Genomic DNA, 20322 nt, shown 5'->3' with positions numbered 1-20322 from the left:
GTTTTGTTCAGCAGCGCAGATTCTTGAAAAACACATCAGTGAAAAAAAAAAGAAAGAGTGTATAGGCTGGTTGTTCCATGTTCTAACTGTGGTTTGTTCCTAAAACAGAAAACGCCTTCCCTTCACGTACATACACAGGGTGTTTGTATTGCCAATGTAGGTCAGACTTGGAAAAACTGGTTCATGTTGTAGGTGTGTCCAGTTTGACTTAGTGTTTGCTTCAGTGGTTGAGAAAGACTGAATAGAGCAAAGGCAGCAAGCTGTGTGAATGTTTCTCTGGATCTACGTCTTACCTATTGCTTGATGCTTTCACACCTTCCACTCATTTCCTCAAATGACGCCAGCCATAAAGAGCAGGAAATAAGGCAGTGGGAGGACAACATGGTTCTCAGCACAGAAGACTGGATTTAGCAGAAAGTGCCGGGAACGTGCTGAACTGACGGAACCAGTGGGGACTTTTTCGGAGAGGGTGTAAATCTCTGTCAGTTATTGTGCGGCTTTTAGCTCTTCTCATGCTGGTAATGACACCGCCATTATTTGAGAAATTAGTTTGCGCCTCATTAACGCTGCCAGAGGCAAGACATGAGTGACTTTGATGTGTGGACTCCAAAACAAATACAGGATATTTATTCAGGAATGCCTCGTGGGCATGCAGTGGGCGGGGATGTTGTAGCTGTCACAGCGGCCTCTCTTTCCCTCTCCCACCCTATTTAGTTATGACTTTGCCCCTCTCTTCTCTGCCTCTTGCCTTTTTGCTGAAAAGAGGAGGGGCCTTTTAAGTAATCCAATAGCTGCCCAATTCATGAATGTTACTGTAACTCGCTGAACTGCCCTGACAAGTGCAGGGGTTAAAACACACCAGCAGACCGAAGCTGACAGCTCCGGCTGCATCTCTGAACAGCAGAAAAGTCGCTGCCCGACCTAGAGAGGTTTGCAAGGAAGGAAAAGGAAGAGAAGAAATAGACACTACACTCCAAAAAAAAAAAGAAAAAAAAAGAGGGGGAAACCTGGCACAGCTTCAAATGACTTCTTTGGAAGAATGATAGAAGTAGATGTGGGCTCCCTGCCATCCAACATGTCTTTAGAGGAAAGTGCTGTGAGAGACATGGCTGAGAGGGAGACGGATTGCTCTGAGGGACAGGATGAGGTTGTCCTGGGGCGCATTGCCAGTTTACCTCTGGATCCATTCCCACCCAGGGACTTCAGAGGAAAGTTTAAAAAGATGCGCCATAAGCAGAGGCCCACCATTCTTGAAAGTAGGTACCGCTTTGACTCTGTGAAACTGTGTTAGTCGCCTCAAGAATTCTGTTTTTTTCATCTGGGAGCAATGTGTCTTTTGAAAGAAATCTGGTGCGAAAGGCAATACCAGCAGTTTAGCTGCTACTACCATCGCCACTCTGTGAAATACCTCACCTCCCCGCTGTATTTGTCAGACTCACCTAGGAATGTGATTGCTTGTTAATAATGGAGTCAGACGGTGCAAGACACTATTTGTGATATTATTGAGCTCACATTCACAAATTAGCTTTCTGTCTGACCTCACTTTCCAGAACTTCAGTACTCCTTGTGTGTTTAGAAAAATGAGCATCCATGAAACAGTAAAGACTTGGAGAAAGTAGGGACTTTGAGGAATATGTGACCAAAAAAAAAGAGGAGAAGATGAAGAAACAACGGGCACCAGGGCCGGAGAGTAAGAGTGAGAGGGAGTCAAGTGTTAGAGCTTGATAACCACAAAGATGGCTGAACTGGACAGACATACCTCACATTCCTGACCTCCATCAGAGCCTGATAATGCTTTTAATAAGTGCTTAATGTGTCAGAGCCATCGCCCACCTAAAGCCTAATTAAGCAAAAAATGCTTACGACCTTTTTTGTGGTCAGCAATGCGTTTCTGATTCATTACTGTAGTAGTTTTTTTGCACAAAGTGACACTGATCCTATCCGGTGTGCCAGCAAACTGTCAGTGCTTTTCCTTAATGTGTGGCAGCAGTTGTGCCGACAAGTTTAGAGATTTACCGATAAGGCGTTCTGCCATAAACATCGTATTTAAGCTTCTTCAGAGTGACACTAGGTCTGATATTTTCATGATATCCACTCCTGGCTGTTATGATGTGGTGCGATAAAAACAGTGTGTTGTCTTCTCTGGCATATTTTTTACACATGTTTTTTTTTTTTAGATATCTGTGGAAGCGTACAGTCTGAGTCATGGCTGTCTGGTTCGGTCACCTTGAATCTCTCTGAGAGACAAGTCTACTAAAGTTACTACTGCTTCTCAAAAAAACAGGAAGCTTGGGAGATATCTCCATCGGTACGCCTCTACTTTAACTTTTTCCTGTTTAGCAGCCTTGTTGTAAAACGTTTACAATTATTCTGCTGGGGAATTACATAACCATCTGCCCTACAGAGGCCCTCTGAATGGACAAGTCAGGCTGACCAGATTATTACTGATGGATAAGTCAAGTAGTATTATGCTGTGACCATAAAAGGACAAGCAATTGCCCATAATAAGTCAAATTTAGTCTGATTAGAGTATATTTCTTATCGGTGTTTGTGTTGATTTTGGTACAGACATAAACATACAGTACATAAGTGAAAGATGTCTTTCTGAATACGCCCTGATCATATCTATAACAGAGCTGCTTTGCAGAATTCTCAACTTTATCGTTATCAGATTACTTGTAATTTACAGAGAGAGGATGATTATTGTAGAGTTTGTCCTCTAACTGTCAGAATGATCTTGTGTAAACTAGTTAAAATGCTAATATTGGCTCATTGTATTAGGGTGGGGAGATGTTTGCTGATAGGGCAAAAATACTGGTAACATCTGAAGATTTACTTATTTTAGAAGAAGCTATAATGTTCACCAGGATACATGTGGAGCTTTTTACTCTCTTCATTTTATCAAAGCATAAGCACATTAATAGACACCACAGACGAACTAAGCCAACAAATAGCCGGGACATATGGATTTGGGTCAATAGTGTGAATATGAGTGTGCAATTTTCACCAAAAATATCATTCGCATGTGAATTGTGTTTGTGTCAGCACCAGTTTAGGTAAGATGTGAGTTACACATACTGAGTGTCCACATACTGTCCCACCTAAGGTGTCTATTCTTTCATGTATTATTCAATACCCTGTTCAACTTAAAAGTGATGACAAGTTGCAGTATTTTCCCTTTAATGCCGATTTCACACAAACTTCATTACCATAACCAGCAGAACTGCTCCGCAAAGTGTACACATTGTCACCAGTCAGGTTCTTCACATGTTCAAAAAACAAAGCTCTCTGACTCCCTGTCCCTTTTGTTCATCATCTATGTCGTGACAAAATGAATGAGCGTGTCAGAAAGCGCAAGAGGTTGCAAACACAACCCTCATGAATGATGGCACAAGTCACAACAGCACTTTCGCACAAGGCGGTTTATTATGTGGTGGCAAAATGAAAACATAGTCACTGCTGTGGGAGGGAGGGACATCCTGTAAGGAGCAGCCGGGCAGCACTGACCTCTTGGGTAGAGTCAAGACACCTGAGGCCCTGAAATGTGTGTTTACCAAACACTGCGGCAACCAGCGATGGCCTCTCCATCACAGTGTGTGTTATGTAAGGAAGGTCAAGTGGCTGTCGCTTGATGGACGGACAGAGTTCTGATAGGATTATGCTAAGAGCGCTGAGGGACAGTAGAGTGAGGGGGGATTGGAGGATGTGCCGTTTGGTCCATATGGTTGATGACATGCATCTGATTTATACGTAGGAAGAAGGTTGTGAGGACTGGATTTAATTGTTGCATGCCAAAAGCAACAATAATGTATATTTTTTAAATGGTTGAGGCTGAAAGGCTGAAAATACAGATTGTTGAAAATGTAAAAGTGTATTTATTTGTCTTTTATATTAATAGTAATATATATGATACAATAATTGCTAGAATATAGAGGGAAAAATATAATGATCCCCTAAAGGCATGCATCATATTTGTCTTTATACTTGGTGCTGTTAAGGCAAATAAGGGTTAAAAGCCAACGGTCAGCCCCTGCTCCCATGCAGATCCCTTGTGTGCAGTTAATCCCGTCTGCCCGCTGATCACTTTGGTGCCTTCTTCTTTCCGCCGCTCTCACAGATGTTGCCTGCTATGTGTCATACTTCCCGCGTTCTCGATCTCCTCTGTCAGTGGCGGTGGCCTGTCAGATGCTCAGAGTCACGCTGAAAGACGCACGGGCCCAGCGATGTCATCGTTATCAGGCCCTGCACGCAGACAAACAGTGGTTATTATTAACTGCACTCCGCTAAGAGGATTGCTTCCTGCACTCTCAGCCTCCGCGCAGTTATTTAAAGGGAGCTTGCATTGCCGCCCACTGCCTGCCACGGCTTTAGAGAGAGAGAGTGAGAGGAAGGGGAGAGAGAGCGAGAGAGAGAGAGAGAGAGAGGGCTGATAGCCATGGACAGGACACAAGAGGAGGAGTAGAGCAGTGCTACTGTGTTTTCCCAGGGTCTCGTCAGCGCAGCATTGTGTGCGTCACAGAGAGGTGACAGCAGGCGCTACCTGCTGGTCCCAGCTCAGCTGCTGCTGCTGCTGCTGCTGCTACTACTGGAGGGAAACCACAAGTAAAGTGGGGGACACTCAACGGCAAGCTGCAGCCATGGCCAGCCAGCAGGACTCGGGCTTCTTCGAAATCAGCATCAAATCCCTGCTGAAATCGTGGAGCGGCAGTGAGTAGCGGTTTGTCTGTTGTTGTTGTTGTGGTTTTTGTCCTCAGCTGACAGGGCTGACTGACTCCACTGCGGAACCTGACTTTTTATAGCCTCTTGTTCCTGTTGTGGCTCCGACCAGGATGGGCTGTTGCTTGTTGCAGAATGAGCAGAGTGGGATTTGACTGTTCAGCAGGCCAGTCGCTGCAAACTTGGAAGCATCGTACTTTTAGCGGCAGAACACCGCACTCCATGTGGTTTTCAATTGTCTCATAGCAACAGCCAGGGAGATAAGTATCTAGCAAGAGTTGTAGGCCACGAAGAAGTTGCTCATCGTACACAGGCACACAGTGCTGTGGTACAGTTACTATTACTCAGATTACCCTGCGTACTATGCAGTAAATTCTGCTGATGTATCTATATCATATATTCTGCTTTTCTTCAATTCCTCGCGTTATTTGTCTTCAGACTGTGAGTCTCTAACAGAGTCTAAATAGCTCTTATTAAGTGTGAGGGCACAGTAATAGGATTAGCGGAGGTTCAGCTTGGTTGCATATTCTGTCCAGAGCTCACAGCTCCACTGTCTCCCATCATGGCCCATGAGGATGGAGCAGGATGCCTCTCTGCAACCGATTCATGGCATAATTCTGTTTTATGTAAGATATGAGAGCTGGATTATGAAGAAGGACTCTCTCTGGGGGAAAAAAAACAACAGGCTGTAGCTAAACCAGGAAATGTCACCTCAGCCAATGATACAGTTTGCAGTATAGATCCCCAATAAGAATTTAGTAACATATCTGACGTTTAACGTTGCTTAAGATCCAAAGTGAGTTATGCCGGCAAGTCAGCTGTGCCTCTCATGCAGCGTGGTTGCTTGTGCTATTGAATCTGAATGAAAAGAGATACCACAGAACATGCCGTCCTCGTCCAAACACTCAACATTGAGCCATCTCCCGATGATGTTGCATAATCCTCAGAGTGGGTCACTTCGCTGATAAAAGGCACAGGCACTCATTGTGCAATATCAACCGTGGCAGCCCACAGCTACGCATTTAACATTAAACGTACATGTAAATATGTGATCTCCTAATCTCATCTCTCTGCTGCCGTTTACATGCGCTGTTTCGTAAACGAATCACAAGATGACAAGAGAGACGGTGCATAAATAATCACTAGGATTTTAGATGTATTGGCTGCTGATCTGGAAAATAAGAAGATATATATATTTATCTTTTAATTGTCGAATGTATAAGAATTGATGAGGTTTGAATAAGACTAGAAACAACAGTGTGTGTTTCCCTGTTTATCAGATACTGTTTGCACTGTGACCACAGGGTAAACAACGTCGAGGTCCTTCAGCCAGTGGCCTCTTAAAAGTCAGTGTGTCCAGCTCTAATAAAACAGTGACAACCAGCAGCACACAACTGGCATTGTGCAGCAGCAGGGTCAGGTCTGGTGTTCTAATTGCCTGAAGGCCGGTCCACCATCAGCCAATCAGAGCAGGAGATGAGCTGCAGTGAGCCGAGCACAGCGGTGCTCCTCTTATGAGTAGTCACACGTGTCCAGTTCAGTTGTTTCTGTTGTGAAACGCTATTGTGCTCAATTTGCGTGTAGTTTGGCAGTTTCCTCACATTTTGACCACGTTTTTTTTAAATAATCCTTCCTCCCATGTTGTAGCTTGATGCTATATGCGTGCTGTGCTATACTTGTGCTCTATTTTTGAGGAGCTAGAAATAGTGTTTCAACAGTGAATGAAGTTATTCATAGACAAATCCTTTCCGTTTAGCTGGAAGCTTTTTATGGTCGAGGACTTTTATAAATGAAACGCGCCCTCACAGCAGGCAGCCGTTTCCAGCATGATGTCAGCTGGCTCAAACAGGGCTGATGGTCAATAGTTTCAGACTGACATTTAATCTACTTTTCACAGAGATCTGTAATCACTCACTCTCCCCATTGTTTTTGTTTGTTTTTGGGACACTCAAACTGTGAACTTGTGATAATGTATTAGTATTAGGATGTTGTTACTCTATTGCAGGGGTCACTAATAGGCGGACCGCGGTGCGGGTCCAGACCGAGACACCGTTGTGTCCGGACCTGGACCTAGAACCGATAAATAATTGAGAATTATTGAATTTTGATGGATCGCCTCTATTTTAACCGGCGCAGCTTTATTTAGCCTTTAGCAGGAAACACACCGACCAATTACATGCGTTGTAAATCATATCACGTGATGCTACTCAGCCAATCAAATGTGTGTATTCTGATAAGCATCGCGGCTTGAGTGAGATATAAACAGACGGGAGAGACTGGACGAGAGGCCGGACAGTCGGAATAGAACGTGAGTCAGAGAAGTCTTTTACCAGGAATGGACAGGCTCTTATATCTTCATTCTTCCCACAGACAGTTGAAAACCAGTATGTGTCTCATGTTCAGAGACCGGGATGATCATTAAAAGCGGCGATGTGAAGCACCACTACGAGACGAAGCACAACTCTTTTGAGCACTAACATCCAAAATGAAGGCACAGAAGAATAAACCTAAGAGCCGAATATGATCAGAATCATAATACATTCATTCACTGACCAACAATGATGTTAAAGAGAGGAATAGAGCTGAAACAAGTGGTTTCAATAACCACAGATAAAGTCCCTGCTCACTAATTTCTCTTTTTAGAAGATGAGAAAAATATTGTATCATGTTTTTTGGGGGTTTTTCTTCACACCTGAATGAACTGAATTTAAAGCTACAGGACAATTCAGTTCAGTTCATTTTTCTACAATTAAGTACTTTATTCTACATTTTTCAAAAGCTTTCTGTTTTATTTTTATACAACCCTTATAGTAATTGAAATAAGAGAAGAACATTCATTTATTATTTAGAATTCATCCAGTAAATTTAAAAACTGCCGATAAATATTGTTGAGACATTATTCAATTTAAACTTTCTTTATTGGATTTGACAGTCAGATGTTCACTACATTCAGACGTCAATACAACTTTTAGGCTGTTTCAATATATATATAGGACTGAATCATAGCACAAGTTAGACATCATTGTGATGTTCTGGACCTTTGCGTGAGGAAATTCTCTCGAACTGGACCTCGTTGAACTTTAATTGAATACTTCTACTCTGTTGGCTCCAGCTGTTGCCTGCCTCCTCTTTTGATAAATATTTCTGCAAAAATAGTTCAGCTTCAACTCCAAACAGCATTCCAGGATTTTAAGTCATAGATTAAATGAAAGCTCCAGTGAGTAATTCTGTTTCATTTTAATATGGAAATATAGTTAGTGTGGCACATCTGGTGGTTAACAGGGTTATTTCCTTTGACCTTAAACTTTATGATCTAAACCAGACGACAACATTTTTCCCGCTCATTACGTTACGTGACGCAAACTTTTTTTATTAACAACCACCTTTGGTGGAGCACCTAAGAACAGTGTCCCTTTATACCCAGCCTAGACGGATAATACTGTACAGTGGTGGAGGAGAGAATTAAATGCAATTTAAAAGCCTATAGATTGCTTACTAATCCCTCACAGAAATGCAGAGTCAATGCTTCTCCCAGCAGCTGGACAAAGTGCTCCCAAAGGTCTTTGTTGACTTTGGAATTTCTGGTTCCGTTAAGGAGGTCAGTGGTATCTAAATATCCACCCACTCTGTTCACAAACGAGTGCTAAGGCGGTTGTTTACTCAGTGGGACAGTAGTGAACTGCATTCTTTGCACATGTGTGTGCGTGTGTGTGTGCGTGTGTGTGTGTGTGTGTGCAAGAGGGACACTTGTTAGCCTGTTTGCATTGTCCTCTGGGGAGCACCACAATGCTCAGGGTGTTTCCAGCATGGCGATGATGTAATGCACACTGTGCCCGCGCTCCTTGTTTGCAGAGTCACATGTCGCGTCGAGTCGCGGAGACAGGGCAACAGAAAGGGCTTGATATGCACACTGGTTGCTCTCTTCGCCTCCTATTTACAGTTTAAGTAATTATGGGATCGTTTTGACACAATTATATGTCAATTAGATTTAATCAAACAAGTTGTGCCCTTTAAAATGTTCATTAAATCAGACGTGTTTGCATCTAGACTCTGTTGCTGGGAAGTTACCTAAAAGTCTGAGATTGATCTGATTTGCCTTAACGAGTGTAGTGCTTGAAAAAGTGTAAAAAGTCTTTAAGAACACGCCTGTGTGCCGAAGCAGTGCCTGATCAACACTGGTGTTTACACTCTGGTGGTCTGTCCCTCGTGCTTCAGGATGGTAAAGGAAAGGGGAGAGTTGCTCTGTCAGTATAGTGTGTACCCCGGGATAAATATAGTCACACAACTATGCCACTGTAGCATGTTAGACCTCATCGCCGGGCTGTGCCTCAGCTAAAAATTCCTGCCTGACCTTCACTCTTGGAAGGCACCGGGTGGTCACAAGGCTAGAGGAAGCCATAGCAGAAGCAGCTCAGAGAGAGAGAGAGAGAGAGACGGAACGAGAGAGATCTAGAGGTTGCGTGGTCTCCCGTACTAAACGCTACTCCCACTTTTTAAAACACACCCGCCGTTCGGCTCTGCGCGCCATGGAAACTATGCCCAGCAGGACAGTGCCATCTGACACACAAGACATGGACGTCGGTGGATTTTACTAGCAAGCGTTTGCCTCGATTGAGGACAACCCTGGATACCATATCGTCCTTCCCCACTATGGACAGGACGGCTGTGTGCTGGAGTAAGGCCAGCGTCATCAGCTTCATCAAGGGCCTGGGTAGGTGCTGAGTTGTCAGATGTGAGGGCAGCGTGTTCTGAGAGTTCGTCACACGTGCTGGGCATTCCTTGAAAGGTATCCCAACGCTTTGTGTCCTGAAAAGACCCGGAGAAGAAGACCTGTTCACTGGTACCACAGCGTTTCTCCAGCGTCTTTTGTGCAGCTTTGTCAGAGCTGCACACTCTTAACTGCACAGCCTCTGAAATATGCTCATTGGAACTTCGCTCAACTCCTGTCTTTTTTTGTGCTGATGTGCATCTCAGTTCCCCATTCCTTTGAGTGCATTGTGTCAGTTTCTTTCAACTACCTGTAAAGAGGTAAACTTTCTGAGTAAAGCAGTTTAGGTAATTCATTAGAGCCGCGTTTATCCTCCTTTGATCTGCAAGAAAATTGATGCTCCGGTTTGTCTGATTCCTCTTTTGGCAGACTATAGAAGTAATTACATTAAATTACCAGCTATGTGATTCCTCTTTTTAATACACACTGTGGGTTTTTGTGTCGTCTCAACATGAATACATAAATTAATTCAATTTCAAGGTTCGACGGGTCTGCTTGTGATGTGCTTAAACATGATGTGCAGGCCTACAGTATGCTAAAGTGCTGATTCTAATAATCTTATCTCACGTTAATTTAATTCAGCATTTCACATAGTGGTCTCAGAGAAATCTGTCAATATGACATTTGCACTTTGCATAACTTTGCAGCAAGGCCGAGCTGTTTTCAAGTGCTGTGTTTTGTCTTAGTGAGCTCTAACCCAACCGGTTTTAACAAAGGTTTGAAACAGTTATGATCCATAATTCAACGAGCAAAGAAAACAAAACTCCTGCTGGCCACAAAGTCTGGTGTTTGATATGATACTTTGACAGATGTATTGTTCTCCTGACACAGTGCAGGCTGATCTTTGCCGCTGCTGCTGACGTGATTTCTGTCCTGTCCCATTTATTTATTAGACTCACACACTTTAACACGCTCAGATTGCTTTGGCTGAAGGAAATGTGGTTGTAATTGTGAGGCAGTAAGTCTCCTCTGAATATTTAACACGTTAGATTTATGGCAGAGTGTGAGGTGGACGTGCAGTTAGCGCTCGCGGCGTTTCAGGCTAAATACAAATCTCACAGTTCTAATGAAGATGTTTGTATGCGGTTCTTCACTATATTTAGCACTTTTGTGTCTGGAAGCAGCGGAGTGAAACACTGAGGAACATTTTAACTTGTGCCTAAGCCAGGCCATCCGTAATCACACGTGGGCCACATCATTGAAGGATGGTCACGTGCACAAGATGTTTCGCTTCCCTCAAAGGGCAATGACATCTTTGGGACGATATGAAAACACCAGCTGCTGGCCATGGTGTTTTAATTTCCATATGCGCTCTGTTCACTGTAGCAGTAGGAAAGAAAGAGCAGGCTCGGGGCAAGCCAGTGCCCTTTGGACCGTCTCCCTCAGGAATGTTCAACATGCTGGGAACTTCATGTCCATGTTTGGAAGCTTCACAGTAATACTCTATTCGGTGATCTCTCTTCGTAAACAGATCAGTGGCTGGTCCTGTCCCACTCATTTGGTCTTGAATAGGAAATGTTCGACCTAACAACATTGTTTTCTCTCTCCGCAGCCTCGCCTGTGGGGAACGGATTCAGCAAACCCCCCATCCCTCCAGTCTGCTGTCCTCAGGGAGAGAAGGGCCCACCGGCCATGTTGCCCATCAGCATTGACCCGGAGAGCAAGCCGGGCGAGTACGTCCTCAAGAGCCTGTTCGCCAACTTCACCACCATGTCAGAGCGCAAGATCCGCTTCATCATGGCTGAGCCGCTGGTGAGTCGTCACAGGCTGCTGCTCTTTGTGTCCTGTGGTGATTGGCTGTTGTTGATATTTTTAAAGATGTGTGGAGATTGTCACGTGCTTCAGAAGTTGACACAAAATAAGAAAGATCAGATATTATCACTGCTCGTCAGAGGTTGCATGAATATAAGTAGTGTGCAGTTCAAACACAGCTTGAGTAAAGATGTTTAAAGATTGTTCCATTTGAATAATTTTAGGCTGGTAAAACTGTATTCAATTATTCAGGAAGTAAAAAGCAAAGATTGGAGGAATGTCCCCGACATAAGCACATTGCTTTTAAGGTTCATTTGTTTTTTTTCCTTATTTGCTGCCCTGTTAACCATCTCATGACCCCTTGTGGGTGTCCCGACCCCCAGGTTGTGAACCGCTATAACAAGGTCAGACAGGAAGCCTCGTAGATAGGCTAACAGTAGCTGGCTTGACATGAATGAATTACAAACTGTGGTAAAAGAAGTATTTAGATTCTTTACCCAAGTAAAAGTACCAATACAACTATTGAAAAAGTGCTTCAGTACCAGTTAAAATAATTAAAATCTACTTAAGTTAAGCTACAGTACATATTATTAGAAAAATGTAAAGTAAAAAGTACTGACAGATCACAAGCCACTGGTTGCAACAACTCATTTTAAAAGCTTATCATCCTGAATGTTTTTTTGATCTGACTTATGATAAATTCATAGTATACTGATATATATTGTTGTAACAACCAACAGGCTGACTCACTGCTAATGAAGCCAGTAACAGTTTTAAATTCAAAGTGATATAATACTGTCAAGGCCTTGGGCATGCAACTGAGTCTCGCACACATAAGAGCGGAGATGTTAACTACGTAGTTATATGTAATTGCCGTCAGCTAAAAGCCTGGTGGTTTTGTGTGAAGCGGCAGCTCCATCAGCACAAAGAAGGAAGCAGCCTTGGGACAGGAGGGGGAATGTTTAGCCAGCTTCATCGTGCGTGCTTCAGGGTTTACAGGCTTCAGCGTTTATCAACATAGCAGTTCCAGGTTGTTTTGTTAGTGATCGTGATGGTGATAGTCTCTAAATTGCTGCAAGACATTCTGTATGAATGGATTCATATCTACCTCACTTCATTGTTCAGTTCAGTAAACTTTTCAGTAAACAACTGCATTGTTACTTTACAGGAGGGTAAAGTAGCAATTATTTTCATTAGCAGGTAATCTGCTGATTATTTTTTAGATGAATCAATCAATCGTTTAGGATATGAGACCCTTAAAATGTTCAGCTTAGAAGGATAAATGACAAAACAAAAGCAGCAAATCTTCTCATGTAAGACGCTAGAATCAGAGAATGTTTTAGATTTTTTTCACAATCATAATCACACCATTCTGAGGCTTTCAGCTAACTCTCAAATGCCTGATATTTTAAATAGGAAAGTACTTCCGGCTTGAATATTAATCAGCAAGTCGTTACATTTATTTGCTTTGGTCTGTTCTATAGTGTGTTTAGCCCTTGTCTTTATACTACGACTGAAGATACAGACTAATGAACATTTCCTGAAAGTTAGATGAAGGTAAAAGCTTCCAATACAATCTTTGAGAGACTTTTTGTCCAGTGGAGGTTGAAGCCGATCAGTGGGGCCAACAACAGCTGTCATAAATAATTCTGTGTACAGACAGTCAGGCAGACAGGGAAGAGCTACCACACTGCTCAACACCTGCTCCCAGAACCACATTAGTATCATACAAGAGCTGCTGAAAGTCAACTACAAATGACCAACTGATCCATCTTACTAAGAAAAGCCTCAGAGAGCAGAACCTGTAGCTTTATGTCACTGAAGCATTGTTTACCACAAATAGTTACCCTTTAGTGGTGTGTAAATGAAACCAAAGTGTGGTAAACAAAAAGATGGTGTGGATACTATTTACAATGTTTTTATGCAGGTTGTACAGGGCTGATTTACTGTGGGTTTACTTGTGGCTGCTATGTCAGTCTCCAGTTTTAGGGAGTGTGATTTATAGGAAGCTGTTAGTCACCGGTCCCGGTCTGCAGGGAAGTGTTAATTGCAGGGAAAGTGAGCACCCCGTCGTTTCAGTGTAACTCCCTCTAGAGAACTGCAGGGAGGCTGTGTCCGTCCTTGTTTTTCCTCTCAGTGGAGACTGGGCTGAGTAATTTGTTTTAGCCCTGCCTAGTTATTGGCACACAGTTGTCCCTCCTGCTCATCCTCATCATTCAGGGGAATTAGTTTCACTCAATCTGTCCTGTTTGACAAACTGTAGTCAGAATTAATTCATCAAATACAGAAGGAATTTAATTTTGCAAAAAAAAGATGCTGTAAATCTGTGAGCTAATTGAATACAAACAGTGTTGCTGTATCAGACGGCCACAAAGGGCAGTAAAGTCCTTTTAAAGCTTGACTGTGCATGAGGCATCGACTTTTCTGCCCTAAGATGCAAGCATTTGTCCAAAAACTAAAAAGTTCATCAGATCAGGGCCTTAGCTGGCGTTGCAGCTGCAAGAGAGAGAGAGAGACATTACCATCAGCCCACGCAACGTCAGACACATGAGACGGTTAGCTGCTTTGGATTAATCATCAAGTAAACGATGTGCTGTGATTTGCTGTCTGGCCAACGAGGCAGCAGAGGGACCAATCTAGCAGAGCAGAGTAGCAAAAAAGGTAAAGGGAAGCAGATGCTTTTATTTGTGCAAGGATAGATCAGGTGGCAATGTAAACATGCTCCTATTACTGTTGTGTGTGTGTGTGTGTTAGACAGAGTGCCCTGCTAAAGCTGCGTTAAATATCTTTAAAAACTCAAATTAAACCTTCTTAATTTGATTTATTCATCTTCATTTTGACTTTTTCCCCAAACGATTACAAAGTCTGTGTTCAGGCAAGGCGTTTTATTTCTGCAAAAAGGAAATGGAATAGAACCATTTAAAGTTTGAATGTGTTTTATTGTAACCAATTCAGATTTACTGTAAATATTGATTAATTTAATTCAATTCCTTAAATGGAATATAAAAAAGGGTGCTTCATTGAACCAATTAGAAATATCTTAAAACCTGGTCCAAAATATATATATAAAGGCTTAAGGAAGCTAAGTTAATGTGTTAGTATGTAGTCAAGTGTTACAATGTTGTGTCAGGCAGAATGTTCAATACATTCACCGTCCTGGTCAACAGCTCTTGATATCTAAACACATTCAGCCTTCATTTACTAACAAGTAGGATGTGCTGCTAATGATACACAGAAGTCAGGACTGTCCTCACAGCCGGAGAAGACTGTGTATAACCCAAATCCCCCATGAAGGCCTTTATCTCCGATGATAGAAGACTTAATAATAATGGGAGCTGTCATGCCTGTCCCATCTCTAATATCTGACCCTGGCATCAGACTGATTGATGGCTCTCTCATTAGCTGGGCTGTAATGAGTCCCCGTTCAAAAATACTCCACACAGTCTTGGGACCTGGCGGATGGAGTTACGAGCTTCAGACCAAACTTCTCCAGTTTGACTTTGTACAAATATGAAAACCTACAAGAGTTGTAACATGACTCCCCTTTTCTGTGTTTTTTAGGAAAAGCCATTGACAAAGTCACTGCAGAGGGGAGAAGACCCTCAGTTTGACCAAGTAAGTGCTGTGAAAAAGAAAAAGAAAAAAGTGATGTACGCAGTTACTTTATTCATTTCACAATTAGATTAAAGGATGTGATTTTGTGGTTGTAATTTTATCTCCACGAGTTTTACAGTATAACCTGCAAGCGGTTATATACAAGACCAACATTGAACTGTTTTGCCTCTCCCTGTGAGCACCTTGGCAAGTCATGCATGATGCACTGTACCATGAAATAGCTGATGGGTGAAAGCTCTGCTCACATCCCAAAAGGTCTTTTACATCCAGTCAAAGGCAGGAGTGTTTACCTTGAGAGCTGGCACTAGCTACGCGCTAGGTGTGTCCAGCAGGTCCGTGGTTCTGGAGAGAAGGCCCTTTCACAGCCACAGAGGTGTGTTTGTGCTGCTGCGTGAGGCCATTCAGCCGCCACACAGAGCCAGGATTCTTCTCCGGCCTCGTGCTGAATGAAGGGCTCGCTGTGTTCCCAAGCCCGACCAGACTCTCCTCCCTTCCTGTGTGCCCGGCCCATCCCGCCCGTTCCTTCCTCTTCCCTCTCCCTCCCCCAAGACTGAGGGAGGCTGCCCCATGGGCACCTTGTCTCTCTGCATAGTCCGAATAAGGACCAGCTCCCCCTTCAATCTCATCTCTGTCCCTTAATGCCGCTTTGGACTTCACTCAAAAGCGTCCTCGTTTACTCCGTCTATTGTTCAAATGTTAGAAACATAGTGACACATACGTGAATTCTCTTTGTTTACATAGCTGTACAAATAAACAAAGGAAACGCCTACTGCTATCTCTTAGTTTGGTATGTGAACTGCCAAACACAAACATGCATTTGCACGACGTATGTGTCTTCTTCTTCCAGCTGATAAGCACCATGAGCTCTTTGGCTGAGTACTGTCTCCCCTCCATCCTGCGCACGTTGTTTGACTGGTACAAAAGACAAAATGGACTAGAGGAGGAGTTGCACGAGTATCGGCCAAGAGCCAACACCAAGTCCAAAAAGTGAGAATCGTTACGTTGATTACTGCATGCAACAATGGGTCACTTGTGGAAAGTATAAAGAAGTAATGGTGAAGCACACATGCACTGTACTATTGTAGCAAACCTGTGCTCTTGTTTTTTTTCTCTCTAACAGCGATGAGCAGCAGAGAGATTATCTACTTGAAAGGAGGGATTTGGCCATCGACTTCATCTTCTCTCTTGTTCTTATCGAAGTTTTGAAACAGGTGACTTGACTTAACTGTTGTGCACAAAAGCTGCCTAGTTTATCCTATTTTTATATGATATAAAACTCACTTAAGTAGAGCTGTTGTGATTTACTGCTGCTGAAAAAGGATACGTATCATGACCGGTAGTTTGTGAATGTGTTGTTTTTGAACATTCCTTCTCACGCCATTGTGTCTCCTGCTTGTTAACTAGATGCCGCTCCACCCGGTCCTCGACAGTTTGGTCAATGAGGTCATTAACTTGGCCTTTAAGCACTTTAGATACAAAGAGGGGTAAGCTTCTGTCTTTGAGCACCGCTCCTTCTTTCTTGTTGCTTTAAGTTTCTCTAAGGTTTGTCTTTTTTTCTGTCTGGTGTTGTGTTTCCCACAGGTATCATGGTCCTAACACTGGCAACATGCACACTGTAGCTGACCTCTATGCAGAAATCATAGGCGTATTAGCCCAGTCCAAGTAAGTAGCAGAGACAGAACTATGGATATATAATTAAGTATTATTGTTTTGTTTTTTTTCTTTTTCATCTGTCTTCATTGTAATTCTTCATTCTCTGCTCTATTGGGCTTTGGTGTCATAATGGTGTGTTGCCATTCCTAATGCCTTTCTGCGAAACGTCTCCCTGTTCAAGAGACTGGAACAGACTGTAGGGACAACACACGTTCGGACAGGTCGCCTTCACACCAAACTAGGACTGGAAATTGATGTCTGTTTATTTGAGGTTTTCAGATCATTGCAGCAAGGAACAGACCCTTTAAATAGAGATATGGTTGAGCCCACTTCATTCCTCCTTTCAAAAGTGCGCTCTGCTTAGTTTCCTGCAGAAGATACTTCCCTGAGAGGCTTTTATAGAGATCTTTACTTTCCTCTGAGGTCAGGAAAGAAAGAAAGAGGTCATGGATTTTTACTGTGATCCGAAAGTATTCAGGTGTAACTCACAGTGATATTTGGAGGTTTCTCAATAAGAAAAAATAAGAAACAATTTCTCCTCACTTTATTAAGGTGCAGAAACAGCTGTATTCAGTTGTGTATGAGTACACTACCAGGCACCAGAGAAGAGATTAAGAGATGAATTATCTTCTAAATTTAGAACAGCTAAAGAATCCCATCTCTGGTTCAATTTGGGCAAGGGATCCGGTGCTAGGCCAGGAGTTCATCTTGGGCCACAGACTCAGAGTCTGCATACTGAGGGTAAGACGAGGGGGTGATATTTTTGGGAGACGTGCTCCTTGAATATTGTCTATATTCTCTCCCCGTCACGACTCTGAAGTGGAGGAACTTTTTTGTGGAAGTGCTGATTTGGGATTTGTCTGACTGAGGCATGTCTTTATATAGAATTTCATTTTTTCTTCCTCTCAGGTTTCCTGCTGTGAAGAAGAAGTTTATGACCGAGTTAAAGGAGCTGCGGCAGAAAGAGCAGAGTCCTTATGTAATCCAGAGTACTATTAGCCTCATCATGGGGGTCAAGTTCTTCCGAATTAAGATGTATCCTGTCGAGGACTTTGAAGCCTCTTTTCAGTTCATGCAGGTACAGCAGACTTCTATAATCTATAATGATTATCATAAACCTGCCTTACTACAGTATAAACTCTATTTGTGTTATAAGCTATGGCTTCACACTCTATTTTCTTTGTGTAAACACTACATGTATAGTAGTGTAAAGTGTTTTCATTGTGTGTTAAATGTGTTACTACTCTGTTTATTACAGGAGTGCGCCCAATATTTCCTGGAAGTCAAGGACAAGGACATTAAGCACGCCTTGGCCGGTCTCTTTGTTGAAATCTTGGTTCCTGTTGCGGCCGTAAGTTGTTGTTTTTTTCCTTCAGTATGTGTTGCATGCATTAGATAAATATTGAATTTGAATCGTAGAAGAGCACTACTCTGGATAGGGCTGTGTCTCGTCACGTGACCGTGCGTAATGTTGTCCTAGGCCGTGAAGAACGAGGTGAACGTACCCTGCCTGAGGAACTTTGTGGACAGCTTGTACGACACAACCCTGGACTTGTCCTCCAGGAAGAAGCACTCGCTGGTTAGTTACTCGGAAGAAAAAACAAACTGACACTTGATTGTTGGCCTTGTTAGATTTGTAGACCTCCGTTTTCACTCTTGACACCCTCTGCTGCATGCTTAGATTTCCTGGATGCCTGTGGTCTCTGTGAATCCTCAAGCATTGCAAGGTCACTCTTGTGTAATGTTCTCTTACAACGTCATCGCCCACACTAGAAATAATTTATGAGGGAAGACAGGCGGCCATTTCAAAGCATTAAAACGAGCATGAAGGCAGTGGAGTATATATAAGCACATCTTAAAGTCTTCAACACAGCATTTCAACACAGCACTTCACAGTGAAATGGAAAGACAACAACCCTTACAGCAACAGCAAAAAGCATAACAAAAGGAGAAAAGCTCAGCATGTCTTCAAAAGAGAACTGGTCTTACGTTGCTGTATTGCAGAAATGGTTCAGAGATAATGCATAATTCCTCAAATTATCCACTCGAAGGACAGACGCAAACATCACACCTGGAAACTATTGTTTTTCAACCTCTCGTTAAGTCAGTGTGAAGCTATTTTAACATGATGAAAGAGATCTAAACACTGACTGTTCTCCACGCAGGCGTTTTACCCGTTGGTGACGTGCCTGCTGTGTGTCAGCCAGAAACAGTTCTTCCTCAACAGATGGCACGTCTTTCTCAACAACTGCCTCTCAAATCTGAAGGTAACGCAACCTTGAAACCAGCAGCCTTTAAGTCAGACTACAGTAGTCTTTGTTAATCACAGAGGACTGTTCAGATACATACAGGTTGTGTGTATCAAATGTGCACAACATTGTTTCAGTTGTCAACAGAATCGTGCTAATATAAATTGTTGCTTGGTATTTTATTGTATTCATGGCTTGATAATGGGGCTTCAGGTAGAAATGATTCTAACAATTCTCATCAGCATTACAGATAGCATATGAGCCTTGTGTGATTACAGTCACGATCTCTGTCATTTAGTAATCATATCATAACTTACAAGAAACCTTTAGGCTGCCACTTGTTGAAAAGCTGTTCTGTCATTGACTTTGTTTCATGACTCGTGTAATTACAGAGCAGAGACCCTAAGATGGCTCGTGTGGCACTGGAGTCCCTGTATCGACTGTTGTGGGTCTACATGATCAGAATCAAGTGTGAGAGCAACACTGCAACACAGGGGTAAATATCTTAAAACTCCTTGACCTCAGCCAAAGAGGAAGAATTATGGACTGCTTTTACTATTTTTTTCCTGTGATAATAATTTTCAGTCGGCATGGATTCTGGCTTCAAGTAGCCTTTTTACTGCAAACCCTCCATCTTTGTTACTGATTTTATTGGTGTTAGCCGAAAAAGGAATGCTTTTTTCTTTTCTGTTCCTCTTTTTTATGAACTGGGGTCAGGCCTGCACCAGATTGTCAGTTATTATGAGCCTGAGCCCACAAAAGAATACCAAATGGGTTAAGCCGGACATTTTAAATGTCTTAATTAGGCCCAAAATAAACATGTCCTAAAAATAAACCTCCTCTCAAGCAATGAAGTAAACCAAATTATTAAAGTTTTCTATGTTATTAGATCAAACCTTTTAAAAATGCTTGTTAAAGGTATCCTCATAACGTGTTTATTTCTCTGTGTCCACAGTCGCCTCAACACCATTATAACAACACTTTTCCCCAAAGGCTCCCGCAGTGTGGTACCAAGAGATATGCCTCTCAATATCTTCGTCAAAATCATCCAGTTCATTGCACAGGTAAACACAAGAATGTGCTCTACTGCACTATAGAGAAGTCACACAAATTATAATTCATGTAACTCTCTGTTAAATATACCAATACAAGGTATCTCATTGAAACTTGTATCTCTAGACAATCATGACATCACATTTTCACTTTCGTATTTCATTACAGGAAAAGCTTGATTTTGCCATGAGAGAGATTATCTTCGACCTTCTTTGTGTTGGGAAACCCGCAAAAGCCTTTAGTCTTAATCCAGAGGTATGCATTCAACATTCACTCATACAGTTTAATGTGTTTATAGGAAAAATGTAAAGAAGAAGCAAATGCCCCATTTAGCCCTTTAACGAAATATAATTATCTGAAAGTAATAATACTTCCTAAAAGCTTCTTTGTCATAAAGTGTCCTGGGCTCCCTACATCGATCTATAGTTCAAAAAGGAAATTAAGAATTGGTTGTGCTTCTTACAGATAAGCCAGTTTGTCTCTTATAAATTAAATGTGAAATAAACATAGTGTTGC

General features: G+C 42.4%; 1 protein-coding gene across 6 annotated transcripts in view; it reads left to right on the top strand.

Moving 5' to 3' along the window:
- Positions 1 to 246: 246 nt before the first annotated feature.
- frya (furry homolog a) overlaps positions 247 to 20322 on the top strand; it is a 46524-nt gene continuing 26448 nt past the window's right edge. For 3 of the 6 annotated variants that reach the window (XM_079166190.1, XM_079166189.1, XM_079166194.1), the window contains exons 1-14: positions 247 to 1256; positions 11037 to 11236; positions 14798 to 14851; positions 15699 to 15838; positions 15972 to 16062; positions 16256 to 16335; positions 16433 to 16513; positions 17414 to 17582; positions 17763 to 17855; positions 17985 to 18083; positions 18670 to 18771; positions 19146 to 19249; positions 19709 to 19817; positions 19975 to 20061. In XM_079166190.1, the coding sequence (XP_079022316.1) occupies positions 1040 to 1256; positions 11037 to 11236; positions 14798 to 14851; positions 15699 to 15838; positions 15972 to 16062; positions 16256 to 16335; positions 16433 to 16513; positions 17414 to 17582; positions 17763 to 17855; positions 17985 to 18083; positions 18670 to 18771; positions 19146 to 19249; positions 19709 to 19817; positions 19975 to 20061 (1626 nt within the window). In that variant the 5' untranslated portion in view covers positions 247 to 1039. Of the gene's footprint in view, positions 1257 to 4509; positions 4708 to 9145; positions 9428 to 11036; positions 11237 to 14797; positions 14852 to 15698; positions 15839 to 15971; positions 16063 to 16255; positions 16336 to 16432; positions 16514 to 17413; positions 17583 to 17762; positions 17856 to 17984; positions 18084 to 18669; positions 18772 to 19145; positions 19250 to 19708; positions 19818 to 19974; positions 20062 to 20322 lie in introns of those variants that run through there. The other 3 variants (XM_079166192.1, XM_079166191.1, XM_079166193.1) reach the window with 2 other exon arrangements.

This window comes from Pholis gunnellus (assembly GCF_910591455.1).
Source record: "Pholis gunnellus genome assembly, chromosome: 9".
In the NCBI taxonomy this organism is placed as follows: Eukaryota; Metazoa; Chordata; class Actinopteri; order Perciformes; family Pholidae; genus Pholis; species Pholis gunnellus.
Note: the sequence above shows the minus strand (reverse complement) of the source record. Positions and strands in the feature narration are given on the sequence as shown.